Source organism: Nyctibius grandis (assembly GCF_013368605.1).
Source record: "Nyctibius grandis isolate bNycGra1 chromosome W unlocalized genomic scaffold, bNycGra1.pri SUPER_W_unloc_2, whole genome shotgun sequence".
NCBI classification, from domain to species: Eukaryota; Metazoa; Chordata; class Aves; order Nyctibiiformes; family Nyctibiidae; genus Nyctibius; species Nyctibius grandis.
This window is the reverse complement of record NW_027167473.1, coordinates 2,867,845-2,883,893: the sequence shown is the minus strand read 5'-3', so window position 1 is coordinate 2,883,893 and position 16,049 is coordinate 2,867,845. Positions and strand designations below refer to the sequence as shown.

The following is a 16,049-nucleotide window of genomic DNA, read 5'->3' as shown; positions in this document are numbered from 1 at the left end:
AGAAATTTTTAAATTTAGAGATAGTGTAAAACCAAGTTATATCTACTTTGCATTTATGTACCTAATTTTTATATATATATATATATATATAGTGAGCATATTTCTAGTTTATAAAACTGATTTTGGAGGGTATGTAAATTTGTCACGCTTTATTTAATTATATACACCCCTACAGTGCAGTGGAATTAAGTTTAAAGTTCTGTTTTATGTAAATGATTACTTTATCACTAACTTTAGGACATGGATTAGGCTTCAGGCATTATTTATTTTACATTCTATATTTTCCTGCACTGGCTCCCTGTTTTATTGTATAAGAATCAAGTTTTCAGTTCCTATTCGTTTTCAGTTACTACTGTCATGTCTTATTTCTTTAATTGTCTCCTTATTTGTAACCTGTTCTCAAACCTCTCACATAATTGCTATCTTTGTATAAATCTGCACCTATATGGTTTTTATGCAATTCTTGATCCCCTTTTCATTTCTTTCGAGATTATTTTTTACAAACCATCATACTTAAGTGTACACAACAATATTAACTTACATTTTAACCTCAAAGATTTAATTGTTAATTTACTGCTGACTATGTAACTTTATTCCTTTATCTTCATCGACTGTTTTTCCCTCAAAGTCCAACTTCCTCACCACACTGTTTACTTCATTTTCTCCTGCTGTTATTCTGATCTTTTTTTTTGTAAGCTGTCCTGAATTTGTTCTGTGAAGCACAATGCACTAGTTTTCTTATTGCTTATGCCTCAACTGATTTCTTTATTGCTCCTCTGTATTTGCCTCCCTAGTCCTATTCTAAATTTAAAAATTAGCCATCTAAATATATACAGCTCACTTAGTGTATTTGTATGCTAAGAAAAACAGTAGACTGGTATTTTAATAACAGTAGCTAGAATTCAAAGAGAATGAATTGGCCTGAAATGCTCCATGAGTTTCTTGAGCAGGGTCAGAGAATGTGCTGAAATTAAGAGCTCTAGAACATATTTTAGATGTTTTTATACAAAACAGAACTGGTCATCAACATGTTACTTTAACTTCCATCAGAATCTAAATTTGTACTACAAACATTAGATAAGTTTTTTCCTACAAAAGAAGGGAATATGAAAGAACCTATGCAACTAAATTTTACAGTGGTGGTAGGGGTGAACAGGCTCATCTCTATCCAAACAATAGTGCAAATAAAATCAATGCAATTTGAGTTATTAAACCAGTTTAAAATAGAAATGGGAAAAGGATGTTTTCTGGCCCAGTCCTTCCCCTTCCTCTCACTGAGTTTGCTTTGAGGTTCCTCTGTTAGGGGATATGAGGAAACTCTTGCAAATTGATTGTTATCAATCAGTAATAAAAATGTCTATATATTTCATTTTTCTCATCTATCTCAAACTTTTTATTTTATCCTTTTACCTTTGTCCTAAAGTAATAGTAGTAACAGGAGCCAAATATTATCTGGTAGGCCTCAAGATATATCACTTCTTTTAAAAGTAAGAAAAGGCTGTTCTTAATTTATAGCATTTCTGACAGTCTAGAGCTACTTGTGAGCGTCAGAAAACAGTTCTGTTTATCCAAGTGAATGATATAATTAAATATTGCAGTAGTTCCAGAGAACCAGAATATCAAGTTGTAAACTTCATAGGATAGTTGAAGAAAATGCAGAATCACAGAATCAACCAGGTTGGAAGAGACCTCAGGGGTCATCGAGTCCAACCGTTGCCCTGACACCACCCTGTCAACTAGACCATGGCACTAAGTGCCATGTCCAGTCTTTTCTTAAACACATCCAGAGATGGTGACTCCACCACCTCCCTGGGCAGCCCATTCCAATGTCTAATAACCCTTTCTGAAAAGAAATTCTTCCTAATGTCCAACCTGAACCTCCCCTGGCAAAGCTTGAGGCTGTGTCCTCTTGTCCTATCGCTAGTTGCCCAGGAGAAGAGGCCGACTCCCACTTCACTACAACCTCCCTTCAGGTAGTTGTAGACTGCAATAAGGTCACCTCTGAGCCTCCTCTTCTCCAGGCTAAACAACCCCAGCTCCCTCAGCCGTTCCTCGTAGGTCAGACCCTCCAGACCCTTCACCAGCTTGGTCGCCCTCCTCTGGACTCTCTCCAACACCTCAACATCTTTCTTGAAGTGCGGGGCCCAGAACTGGACACAGGATTCAAGGTGCGGCCTCACCAGTGCCGAGTACAGAGGGACGATCACTTCCCTAGACCGGCTGGCTACACTATTCCTAATAGAGGCCAGGATGCCATTGGCCTTCTTGGCCACCTGGGCACACTGCTGGCTCATGTTTAGCCGGCTGTCGATCAGCACCCCCAGGTCTCTTTCCGCCGGGCCGCTTTCTAACCACTCTTCCCCCAGCCTGTAGCGCTGCATGGGGTTGTTGTGGCCGAAGTGTAAGACCCGGCACTTGTTCTTGTTGAACCTCATGCCGTTGGTCTCGGCCCATCTATCTAACCTGTCCAGATCCCTCTGTAGGGCCTTCCTACCCTCCAGCAGATCGACACTCCCACCCAGCTTGGTGTCATCTGCAAATTTGCTGAGGGTGCACTCAATCCCTACATCTAGATCATCTCTAAAGATATTGAACAGCACCGGCCCCAGAACTGAGCCCTGGGGAACACCGCTAGTGACCAGCCGCCAGTTGGACTTTGCCCCATTCACCACCACTCTCTGGGCTTGGCCATCCAGCCAGTTTTTAACCCATCGAAGAGTCTACCCATCCAAGCCCCGGGCAGCCCGTTTGTCTAGGAGGATGCTGTGGGAGACAGTGTCGAATGCCTTACTGAAGTCTAGATAGACTCCATCCACAGCCCTGCCCTCATCTACTAAGCGGGTCACTTGGTCATAGAAGGAGACCAGGTTGGTCGAGCAGGACCTGCCTTTCATGAATCCATGGTGGCTGGCCCCGATGCCCCGATTGTCCTGCATGTGCCATGTAATGGCACTCAGGATGATCTGTGCCATCACCTTGCCTGGCACCGAGGTCAGGCTGACAGGCCTATAGTTCCCTGGATCGTCCTTCCGACCCTTCTTGTAGATGGGCGTTACATTTGCTAATTTCCAGTCAGCTGGAACTTCTCCAGTTAACCAGGACTGCCAGTAGATAATCGAGAGTGGTTTGGCAAGTTCATTTGCCAGTTCCTTCATTACTCTGGGGTGAATCCCATCCGGGCCCATAGCCTTGTGGGTGTCCAACTGGCACAGCAGGTCACTAACCGTCTCCTCCTGGATTACGGGAGGTTCACACAGCCCCCCGTCCCTAACTTCAGGCTCTGGGGGCCGAGTCTCCTGAGGACAACCGGTCTTGACATTAAAGACCAAGGCAAAGAAGGCACTGAGCACCTCTGCCTTTTCCTCATCCCCTGACACTACACTACCCTCCTCATTCAGCAATTGGTGGAGGCTCTCCTTGACCCTCCTTTTGCTGTTGATGTATTTGTAGAAGCTTTTTTTGTTATCTTTGACTGTAACAGCCACATCAAGCTCTAATTGAGCTTTGGCCCTTCTAATCTTCTCCCTACACGACCTGGCCACGTCCCTATAGACCTCCCAAGTTACCCGACCCTTCTTCCAGAGCAAGTAGGCTCTCTTTTTTTCCTTAAGTTCTAGCCTAAATTCTCTGTTTAACCAGGCTGGTCTTTTTCCCTGACGGCTTGTCTTCCTACAGACTGGGACAGCCTGCTCCTGAATATTTAGCAATTCCCTTTTGAAGCATGTCCAGCCTTCCTGGACTCCTTTGCCCTTCAGGACCGATTGCCAAGGGACTCAGTCCACCAGCCTCTTAAACAGGCTAAAGTCAGCCCGCCGGAAATCTAAGGCAGAAGTTCTACTCTTGCCCCTCCTTACTTCCCGCACTATCGAAAACTCTAACATTTCGTGGTCGCTACTCCCAAGACGGTCACCGACCCTCACATCTCCCACTAGTCCCTCTTTGTTCACAAACAACAGGTCAAGCAGGGCCCCTCCTCTAGTGGGCTCATTTACCACTTGCATGAGGAAGTTGTCCTCCACACATTCGAGGAATCTCCTAGATTGCTTCCTCTCTGCCATGTTGTATTTCCAGCAGACATCCGGCAAGTTGAAGTCGCCCACGAGTACAAGGGCCGGTACTCCCCCCAATGCGATATGGGGAAAAGAGAAGCTAATTTAAACTTTGACTCATACTACTCATTTGTCCATTATTATCAAAGGTGTCTTGGTTCTCTAGCTCAGCAGATGCCAAAGTGGGGTGCATGCACCCCAGGGGGTGTGCAAGACAATCCATTGGGGTGCAGGAAGAAAATAATTTTTGTCCTGTTAAAAAATAAAATAAAATAAAATTTAAAATACTGTTTATTTCATCTTTATCTCATCCTTTTATAATTTCTTTTTTTTGTGTATGTTTTATAATGTACATAATATATTAGTAGAGTAGTACATGTATATAATTTATAAATAAATATACATATATTGAGGGTGCATGCTCAAAAGTTTTTTACTGATGGGGTGCGCAAACAAAAAAATTTGGAGACCACTGCTCTAGCTTCCTGCTTCCAACTCAAACTCTCAAACAATCATTCCAGTTCCTCCTTGTCCTCTGATTGAAGGCCCATTTCTTCACTGAAGTAAGAAAAATGTTCCTTCAGCCGTCTGGAAGGGCTCTGGTCATCACATTACTTTGTTGTTGTTATTATTATATCCTGTATCACATCATCACAGTTTAGTTTGTCAGATTCACTTCCACAGTCTGTCTTGATGGTTTTCACACAGAAATACTCACTCCAAAAGTGTTTTCCTTTAATGCTATAGTTCTTTGAGCTGTGGTCAAATGCTCTTAAGTCTTCTCTTCCTTCTAAACTTATACTTGTTTCAGACACTTTCTGTAATAGTTAATTCTGCTACATGTATTCAATTTACCTGCTCTCTCCTTTACATCTAATATAAGTCTATTAAATGTTCTCCTTTATCTGTAAAGGCTTACCTTACTGAGGAACCAGTACCTATGCTGTTAATATATGAAGGATACATTGGTCCAAATTCCCAAATGAGCAGAAAGAGAAGGGTAACATTAATTCCATTTCTGTAAAAGAAACTGTATGAAGATTGGTAATCTGGGATAATCTGTCGTCCTTTATTAATAATTCTTATATCCACCTGGATATTAATTTTTTAGAGGGATGGAGTTTTTCTGAGTTGTAATTTGCTCTTTATAGTCTTAAGCTACCCATTTAGAATTCATTTAAGAAAACTGCTGAAGAATGCACCAAGATCTGATCTGTCGGAAGAATGTCCAGGTGGACTAGTGGTGGTGAGGAATCAGAGAAGCTGCTGATTAGTCACTTTCATTGTTGCTTGTACATGTGGCAGAAGAAATTCCATTAGTCCAGGGAGTCAAATCCCTCATTATAAAAGCACCATTTTCAAATAGGGACAGTGCTCATATGTGTAAAGAATTGAGTCCTATTGATGTAGTAACGCATAAAAGCAGTAATCTGGTCATTTTACAACACTAATGTAAGCTGATTCAAGTGCTTAAGTTTCAGTAAACCAACATAATTAAATGTATTTTTTCATTTGGCTGTTTGAATTAAGAGGGAAAATGATTTATTACTAAGAATAAAGATGAAACTTGCCTATTTTTTCATATTTAAATAAAAATTATCTTGAATTGATGAATCTAGAATAAAACTGTATTATTCTTTATTTATCAACCCTGTGCATTTTTTTTTAATTGCAACACTATAAAGAACTGTAATTTCACAGTTCTGTTCAAGTCCTTCTACAGACAGTCCTGCCAAGGCAACTTGCAGAACAATATCTTCTCATGACCTAGTCCATCAAAATGAGTCTATTCATTCACATTAATAAGTGCTAAGTCTTCATAAAATTAGTCAGTTATTATAATGGACTCAGTGCAGTCAAGCTGCCAGTGAATTATGTTGCCACCATTTCAGTGTGTAGAGCTATTTTCTTTCTTTTTTACATCCCCCACACCCTCATCCCCCGATGGCCAGGGTAGCAGAGCAACAGGCTAGGTTGCAACCTAACCTGGAAAATAACAATGACCCTTTCATAAATGTTAGGCTGAAGAACACAAATTCTAATATTGACAGTAGCTGCTTAGTCATTTAGTAATACATAAGTGTTATATAGGTATAAACTGTTCCTGTTGGCTTGACCTTTTTAAACCCAGACTTCATTGTAATAGCAAAGCTACTACATCCATGGCATGTTCATGTGGGCACACACATATATATATTCTTCTGCCATTATGTTGTATTTATAAATCTGAAATCAGTTTTCTAAGACCTATGGCTTTTTATCTTTTTTTTATAGGAAAGAGTGGCCCTGAATGCAAGCACTGCAGGGCTGACCCAGATAAGGAATGTCGCTTTTGCTCCTGTTACTTGTGTGGTGGAAAACAGGATGCTCACATGCAACTCCTTTGTGATGAATGTAATATGGCTTATCATATATACTGCCTGAACCCTCCCTTAAGCAAGATACCAGAAGATGAGGATTGGTAAATATACAAGGATGATTTACTTATGTATATTCCCATTCTACACAAGGTACTTCTTTGTTATTTGCAACTAGAGGAATTACTGAAGAGCTTTTATATTTCTGGTATGTTTTTCATCCTTGCACTGTATGTAAACATATTTACATTTCATGTTAAGATTCTATTTATAAATATAATTCATAAACTATTGGTATTGAGCATTATTGATCATTATAGAATTTCAGAAATTAGTTTGTTCAGTTTATGACCTCTGTGACATTAACTGATGTTATTAGACTTAATTAGCACCACCTACAGTGGTGCTTTCCCAACCTTTTGTTTGTTTTATTTGGGCTTCATTGTTGCTTCTCCTTTAATCCTTTTCTTTCCCCTCAATCTCAGGCCTTGTTGCTGCCTCCTTGCCCTTCCCTTATCCTATAGCTGCCTCATACATTTTTTTCTGCTGAGAAAATCACTAACTTGCTCCTCCCCATTTCCAGTAACTCTAGCAGCACCAGCAAGAAAGCCAAACTAGTGGGCCTTGGTGGACTCTGCTAACTCCATTCTGAGCTGACTCTGCATGGAGCCAGCATCAGCTCATTGAAGCTTATCATCTTGAGCTCCATGCCACATCTCACCTGTATCAGTTATGTGCAGCTCATACCATTTGTACTTATAACCTGATTGTAAAATATATTAAATGTTAGTCTTTTATAAGTGACTTATAAATAGAACTTTAGAATTAAGTTTTCCATTATGAATACATCAATAGATGTCTATGGACATGTTTTAAAGAAAAACTTTGAACTGCACTTTGTGATAGATTTTAGTGGAACTATACACTTCAAATAAAATATTTTAAGTACTTTAGAAGTTTTAACATTCTATGGAAGTAAATAACAGCATACTATATTACATCAGCTGCCTCATATTGAGTAAGTTTGTTTATAGCTCAGTGACTAACACTCTACCTTTTTTCCTGGGCTAATATATTTCAGTTTTCTCAGACTCCAGTTATATTTATACCTATGTGCAACTTCAATTATGACATTTGGTGAGGGTTTTTTCATTGTGTATATGTGCACACTGAGATGCTTCTGCTAATTTAAAAGGTAATAGACATTTCCTTTTGAATATCCTGAACTGAAAAGAATTTTACTCATATTTGCTCTGTTTGGAGAAACTGCTGAATTTGAACACCATCTAGAAAATATTTTTAATACATATTGCAAATATGTATGAGTTGTTGGGAGTAAATATAGCAATTATTGTCTGTGTGCTTCCCATTTCTTGTATATGCAAAATGATTGTGTACACATCTATATATAATCTTTATGCAGCAGTCTTTATTGGGCAGCATGTGAATCCTAGCTATCCCCAGGTTTTCTACTTTTGTGCACAGAAGACTTATCTGCCCCAACATCCATTCACTTCCTACTAATTGCTTATGGAAGTGAGCTGAAGATCTTAGTGCTTCCAAATCATGTGTTGGAAAGTGTTCCCTGCTGTAGCACTTCAGAGTTGGTCACAGTCCTTAAACAGCATTCTTTTGTGACTGTCCTTGACTTTTGGGTATAACAACTGAGAAGTTTTTTGACTACAGTCATCCAGAATATTAAAGGGAATATTATTTAGGATCTGTCCTCTGACAGTGCATCCATTCTTCTTCAGGTCCCCTTACTCCTAAAAGACTCTATACCAGTACTCCAGCAGCAAAAAGTAATTTTATGTTCCAATATTAATCACAATAAGGTTACAAAAAAGAAAATATACATCCTCCAAGTTTAATTTCTTTAAAAAGAACAACCCTCAAAACGTGTTTGAACAGGAAAGAACATAGCCTGAATGTAAATGTCCAGGTGGAGTTTGCTTAGTGGAAAATTATGGAAAATTTCTTCTTTACCTTTAAATTGAACAGGTATGATTTGGAAATTATTATTTTAGTTTATATTTTTCAATTTTTAGAAATTTAGAATACTTTTACATTATTTCTTGGTTTTGGTGTAATAAGCTGCTCTAAGAGTACCAAGACCCGAAGTGTTAAACTGAATTGTGAATTGTGACTGTGTTCTGCAATAAGTATCTGTATGAATTCTAGGTTGCAAATAAAAACATGATTTGAGGTAGCTCCCATCTTCTTAGAGGATTTAGAGCGTGTACACAGGCAATTCTTATGAAATATCTGTACGCAGTGACTTGTTGCCCTATGGTAACTAGTTCTTCTGTTCATACTCAAGGATAAAAAGTATATAGTAAAAGTAAGGTGGTAGTAGTAGTAGTAATCTAAATATATTGTTGTTGTTATTATAGATCACACTTCCACTAGTGACTTTTGGACCAAACTCAGCCCATGGAAGCCAGAAGCAATGGCAGTTGCCTTTGCCTTGGCACTCCTGGAGTGGGAAAAAAGTGCTGTTAGAAGCAATAAAAGGAGCTGTGTGCTCCCTTCCTCCCTTTGCCTTAGCCACTGTTTCCTACGATCTCCTATCCTTTTTCTACTGTAATGGTTTTATGGTGGCTGGAATGAGTCCCAATGCCATATGAGGCAAAGAAATATATAGAAATGGAGTTTAATACTCTTGCCATTTGTTGAGTCACATTCCTGATGCCTTAGGCATGGTGGGGTAGGATAAGTATGCATGTGTACATGTATGCATGTTCTGTGGTACCGTAGGGCTGTTCCACATCCAGATGTCTGAAGTGAGATTTGGTGCAGTAAAAGCAGATGATGAGTGGGCAGGATGTGGAAATTAACCATGAGCATTAGTCAGCAGTATACTCTAGTCTCATTTCTCCTCTCCCCTATGTGATCTGAACAAGCAAGGAAAGGAAGAGAAAATGAGGAGGGAATACAGGAAGCATGGGGAAATCTCATACATCGCATGAGAAAAGAAGAGTAAAATGTTTCGCATCAACCACCCTACTTTTAAAAAAAAAAGTCTTGTTTTAGAAGTGGACAGTATTTGTTCTTGTTGAGTTTATTTTTTCAACCCGAGTCCTCAACTTTTAAAAACTGTCATATATTTGCTAGCTTCAAAATATTTAGTCAGGATGAACAAATTTGACATTATTTTGCTTAGAATAAATGTATTGCCTTTATTACTAAGTAATAAAGAATTTACTGAAACTTTTATTTTAGGTATTGTCCTTCATGCAAAAATGATTCTAATGAAGTTGTAAAGGCTGGAGAAAAACCCAAACAGAGTAAAAAGAAAGCAAAGATGCCATCTGCCAGTACTGAAAGCCAGAGAGACTGGGGCAAGGTAGAGTGTATTTTAATTTAAAAATAGCTCACCATTCATGTATGTCTTACATCTTTAACTATATTTATATATGCATTACACAAAATTCAGTACAGGATTGAACAGACAGTGAAGCAATGTTGAATCCTGTACACTGTCTACTGAAAGTCAAAACATATGAAGAATTATTAAGATGACTAGAGGTAAAAAAAGAAAATTAGTTAATTAATTAATTAATTAATTGCTGTTGACAATTTTTTTATTAATATATTTTGAAGTGCTTACTGTAATGGTTGGATATCTTGGTATCTGCATCAGCTTTTATAAATTATTTTAAATATGATAAAATTCATTCTCTCTGACGTGATTTTTAGGGCATGGCTTGTGTTGGTCGCACCAAGGAATGCACTATTGTCCCTTCTAATCACTATGGTCCTATACCTGGTATCCCTGTTGGGACAACCTGGAAATTCAGAGTTCAGGTATGCTTTTAGATTTATAATTGAAATAAATCTGAATAATAGGTACAGTTTGGGCACAAAAATGATTTTTGGATTGGTAATTGTCTTGTTCACTAGGAATAAATATAGAGAGTGTATATTAATTCTAATATTCAAAGTACTGCCGACTATAGTGGGATTTGAAGTATACTGATTTGAAAATAGAACTTAATTGCAATTGTAAAAATAGTGCTTACTATTTTTAAAAGGGAACCTGCTATAATTAAGATGGACTTATATCTCACATGTTAAACTCCCAACTGAAATGATAAGAGGAAGTTGAATATTTTCTGAAGTCTACTGCTATGGAACATGAACCAATCCATCCCACTTATGGATATAGATTATAGAATTCAGAAAATATTTGACTGTATCCAGTGGTGTCTCTAACGCTTATTAGCTGGTCAGGATCCCCACTGAGGGCTATTGTGCAGGTGCAATATACTTCCTGTTTCAGTGCATACTTCTCTTCCAATGTGTTGTGGTGCCAGGCTTGGTGCTAGTGTGCATGCTATCCATACTTAGCACAGGAAAGAAATAAGATTTTACTGAGGATTCTAAAGTTCTGGTGGGGGTGGAACCCACTGTCCCCAAGGTAAGAGCCACCTCTGATTGTATCACTATAAATTGATTACCGGTTCCTTTTGGGTCATACACAACTGGCATCAGTACCTTCCTTTAGGCTGATGAATGTTTTAAACTAATAAAAGCCAGTATTGACTACGGAAAGAAGTAGTCCACCCAGCCATGTCCACTTCTTGCACTGTCCCTTCTGTTTTCTGTCACAAATGTTTCTCAGGCCATATGATAAACTATATTGGAAAGTAATCTGGCAGAAAAAGAGTCCTTTGTGGGGAAGGTAATTTTTCACAATCCATTTCACTTTGTGGTTATACAAATACTGTGTCAACACAAAGGGGGCAGGAATGAGAAGTGTGGAGAAGAACAACAAATTATTTCAGGAGTGTTCCCACCATAGCCAGAGGAATAGCCAGAGACTTTTTCTTCCCCTTGGGGAGAAGGGACATGGAAAGAACCAAAAGCTTCTTCTAATGGGTGTCTGAATAATTTTGGGTTTGGTATGACATGCAAGTCTTCAGGCTAATATGGTCAACAGCAGAGGTTTTACCCCTTAGCAACAGTTTTCAGTTTCTCCCCTTAATAGAATTCACAGTGAAACAGTTGACTACTAAACAAGTTCCTTGAATCTTGTCTGACTTTGGTGCTAATGTGAGCACTACCATCAATACATATATTAGAGAATAGCAAAGCAAATTAATTTTCTAATGCAAAACTGCAGAGTTAATGTCAATTATTCACTGATTTTACACACAACTACTCGTTTGGGAAAATTAATGTCTGTTCTTATGTTTTTGTGATATTTTGATTTATCCCTACCATATTTGAAGAACTTTTCTGTGAAGCAAACTAAAATAAATACTTCAAAACATATTTATATTCTGAAAAAGTACTTCTGTAATCATTAATCTTTAAATTAGTTTCCAGGTAATTTATGTTCTCTTAGATAGGGGAAGTTTTAAAAATCGTTCTGCAAACTCAAGATCTCTGAATCAAATTTTATTGTTACTGGATCAGCCAGTATCAGCAGGAATAAAAGTTAGGATTTCATAGAAACATAGAATAGAATCATAAAATAGTTTGGGTTGGAAGGGACCTTTAAAGGTTGTCTAGTCCAAACCCCCCTGCAATGAGCAGGGGCATCTTCAACTAGATCAGGTTGCTCAGAGCTCCGTACAACCTGACCTTGAATGTTTCCAGGGATGGGGCATCTACAACCTCTCTGGGCAACCTGTGCTGGTGTCTCACCACTCTCATTCTAAAAAATTTCTTCCATATATCTAGTCTGAATCTACCCTCTTTTAGTTTAAGACCGTTAGCCCTTGTCCTATCGCTACAGGCCCTGCTGAAAAGTTTGTCCCCATCTTTCTTATAGGCCCCCTTTAAGTACTGAAAAGCTGCTATAAGGTCTCCCCGGAGCCTTCTCTTCTCCAGGGTGAACAGCCCCAACTCTCTCAGCCTTTCCTCATAGGAGAGGTGCTCCAGCCCTCTGAGCATTTTTGTGGCCCTCCTCTGGACCCTTTAAGGATCCTCTGTATCTCTTTAAGGATTCCATTGGTGACATACAAGCTCAAATAGATCCCAGAACTTTCAAGTGCTCATTGCAAACAGGAATATAAGTAGAGAGGTTTGTTTTTCTCACAAAATTAAGCAGATAAGACTTATAAGTAGGGCACAGATATTAGAGGAAGAGTTATCATTTGTACATAATTATTTAATAATGGCTATGTATTAACTACATACTTTTAAAAAAAGATCAACATTTTTCCACTTAAGAAGTTACACTTTTATTTCTGATTTGACTGTTCTTTTGTATGAAAATGGGTTCTTAGCAGATTTATGAGAATTTAGAAGGAAAATGCTGTAAATGCTGTCTCATGGTTTTCTTCCTTTTTCATGCAACAAGCTGCTTAAGAATATTTAGATGTGATGTGTTTCCTAGAAGGAAATTGACTTAGAACTGTTTCTGGATACAGCATCCAAAGGGCAGAAATCTAAATTTTAAGCCAAATTCTGGATACCTCATCAAAATGAAAGAAGTGAGAGAGGAATGAATGAAATGACATTTAATGGAATGGGAGAGAACAGAGTGGTAGTGAGGCCTGTGCTGTTCAACATGTTCATAAATGGTCTGGAAAAGTTGACAAATAGCTGACAGTTAAGTGACAATGCTAAGTTGTCATGGATAGTAAAGATGAGGGGAAAAATCATAACTTTTCATATCTGATAAAGGGCTTTTGTCTAATTATTATCATTTAGGAAAGAGAACTTGTAATAGATAATTTTTTAAATATGTCATCTTTGTGCTCAGTAGTGGTCAGAAATGTAAATCAAGTGTTAGGAATTATTAAGAAAGGAAGAGGAAAAACAATATAATTATGAAGAACAAGGATCATTAAAGGTATGGAATGGCTTCTGTACAAAAACTGTATGAAAGATGGTATGCTACAGAAGTCTTAAAATTTAAGAAGGTGAATAGGGAACAACTGTATGTTCTTTTATGATGCAAAAGGAGGGGCATCAAATGAAATGATCAGGTGCTAGATTAAGAATTAATGGAAGCAGTACTAATTCATGCAATATGCAGCAATACTGTGAACTCATGTGGGATATTGTGAAAGCTAAGTGTGTGCAAGAGTTCAGAACTCAAGTAGACAAATTAATAACCATTGGTTGACTTTTCTTCCATGAAATGCAAGGATTATGCCTTTGGCTCAGGAAATCTAAGCCACATATATCTGGAAACAGAAAATTTACACGTAAATATCATTGTGCACTTTCATAGTCAATTTTCACACTGACCAGCTATCTGTTTTTATTTGTTGTCAGAGACAGGATATTTGTCTAGCTGGAACTCTGGTTTGATGCACTTTGATGACTGTTATATTCTTATGACAATAGCAAAGCAATGAAAAAAAGTTGGGGGGAGGGAAGTACAGGAGTTGGGCAGAACTGGAAAAAGAGAAAATGTTCAGAGATGAAGGAAGGCTGTAAATGTGATTGCATTTTCCTGAGTTGGTTAACTTTTAACAATACTTGACATAATTTTCACAAAAAAAAAAATTTTGACTCACTATGATCTTTCCTGCATAATTATTTACACAAATTTAAAATACCACTGAATTAGAAAGATAATCTGTATCTTCTTTGAGTTGATCTAAGCAACCATGAATCTGATCTTAAATGTTGCTTATGGCAAGAATTGTGAAGGTTTTTCCTAAGGAGCAAAGTGTACCTATTCATCTTTCTGTCAGCACTGTTCTATATTGTCCTTTCTTTTCATTGGATGTCCTTTCTTTTGTGCTTTTTTTCCCTTAAAAAAGATTCTAAAAAATTCATAAAATTATTTCCTTTAATGGCAAGTCTTTTACACAAACATGCTTATTGAAAAAATTTTAAGCAGAAAAAATATTGCAGAAGGCCAATTGTTTCAAAAAGTTATTTTAAAATTTGTTATTTTTTAATAATCAAGGTGAGTGAAGCAGGTGTTCACAGACCTCATGTTGGTGGAATTCATGGACGCAGTAATGATGGAGCTTATTCACTTGTACTAGCTGGAGGATTTGAAGACGAAGTGGTATGTCATTTAGTCAAATCACTAATATGTTATTTTAAAGTTTATAAAGATGAAAAGTGGTGTCTGTCCCTGATCCTAAAATTAGTACTTATGAAAATATGAGTATGCAAAAATTACTACTACCCAATATCTAATTTGCTATGTGTTACTATTTTTAGAATAAATTTTTAAATAATTTTTTCTTAAAGAATATTCTTAGTCTCATATTAATTACATCTGAATTTTAGAATGTTTATGGAAGTCAAGTTTCAATGTGCTTATATAGTCTGAATTTATTCTAATTTAAAATCTTATATTTTGCAAGTCACAGAATACCAGAATCATTCAGGTTGGAAGGGATCTTCTGAGAAGGTCTAGTCCAACATCCCTGCTCAAGCAAAGTCACCTAGAGCAGGACTGTGTTCAGTCAGCATTTGAATATATCTAGTATAGAGACTCCACAGTCTCTCTGGGCAACCTGTTCCAGTTTTCAACCACCCTCACAGTAAAAAGTGTTTCCTTATCACAGAATCACAGAATCAACCAGGTTGGAAGAGACCTCAGGGATCGAGTCCAACCGTTGCCCTGACACCACCCTGTCAACTAGATCATGGCACTAAGTGCCATGTCCAGTCTTTTCTTAAACACATCCAGAGATGGTGACTCCACCACCTCCCTGGGCAGCCCATTCCAATGTCTAATAACCCTTTCTGAAAAGAAATTCTTCCTAATGTCCAACCTGAACCTCCCCTTATGTTCAGATGGTACCTCCTGTGTTTCACTTTGTGCCCATTGCTTCTTGTCCTGTCACTGGGCACCACTGAAAAGAGCCCAGCTTTCTCCTTTTTGCACCTTCCCTTCAGATATTTGTACACATTGATGAGATCCCCTCCCTGAGCCTTCTCTTCTCCAGGCTAAACAGTCCCAGCTCTCAGCCTTTCCTCATAGGAGAGATTCTCCAAGTCAATCATCTTTGTGGCCCTTTGCTGGACTCTCTCCAGTATGTCCATGTCTCTCTTGTACTGGGGAGCCTGGAACTGGACACAGGACTCCAGGTGTGGCCTCACCAGTGCTGAGCAGAGGGGAAGGATCACCTCCCTCCATCTGCTAGCAACACTGTGCAGCCCAGGATATCGTTAGCCTTTCTTGCCACAAGGGCACATCGCTGGCTTATGTTCAACTTGTCCACCAGGACTCCAAGGGCCTTTCCTGCCAAACTGCTTTCCAGCTGGTGGGCCTCCAGCGTGTACTAGTGCCTGGAGTTATTTTGCTCCAGGTGCAAGACTTGACACTTCCTTTTGTTGAACTGCACGAGGTTCCTCTCAGCCCCTTTCTCAAGTCTATTGAGATCCCTCTGAATGGCAGCGCAACCCTCCGATATATCGAGTGATGTACAAGTGATATACTTCAAGTTCTGTTCTGGTCATTGCTTTTACTTTTGTCAAGTTAAACAGATAGATACCTCCTCTTTTGGAGTCATTATACCTCTAAACTTAAATACATCACATTTTAATTTTAGCGAGGTCAGGACAAAAAAAAATCATAGAACCATAGAATCATAGAATTCAGTTTACAGTATCTCTGAAATTCATCTATTCTTCCTTTCTTTGGGAAGTATTTCTTTCACAGTGAAAGCAATTATTAGCAATTAGGGGATTATTATTATTTTTCTCTCTGAACTTT

The 16,049-nt window shown here is 38.3% G+C and overlaps 1 protein-coding gene across 1 annotated transcript in view; it reads left to right on the top strand.

Annotated features, from left to right (window-relative positions):
* The window catches only part of LOC137677143 (E3 ubiquitin-protein ligase UHRF2-like), an 82,992-nt gene that overhangs the window by 39,257 nt on the left and 27,686 nt on the right, over positions 1-16,049 (top strand). The window contains exons 5-8 of the mRNA XM_068424349.1: positions 6,324-6,510; positions 9,629-9,752; positions 10,106-10,213; positions 14,283-14,387. Of these exons, the coding sequence (XP_068280450.1) occupies positions 6,324-6,510; positions 9,629-9,752; positions 10,106-10,213; positions 14,283-14,387 (524 nt within the window). The remainder of the gene's footprint in view (positions 1-6,323; positions 6,511-9,628; positions 9,753-10,105; positions 10,214-14,282; positions 14,388-16,049) is intronic.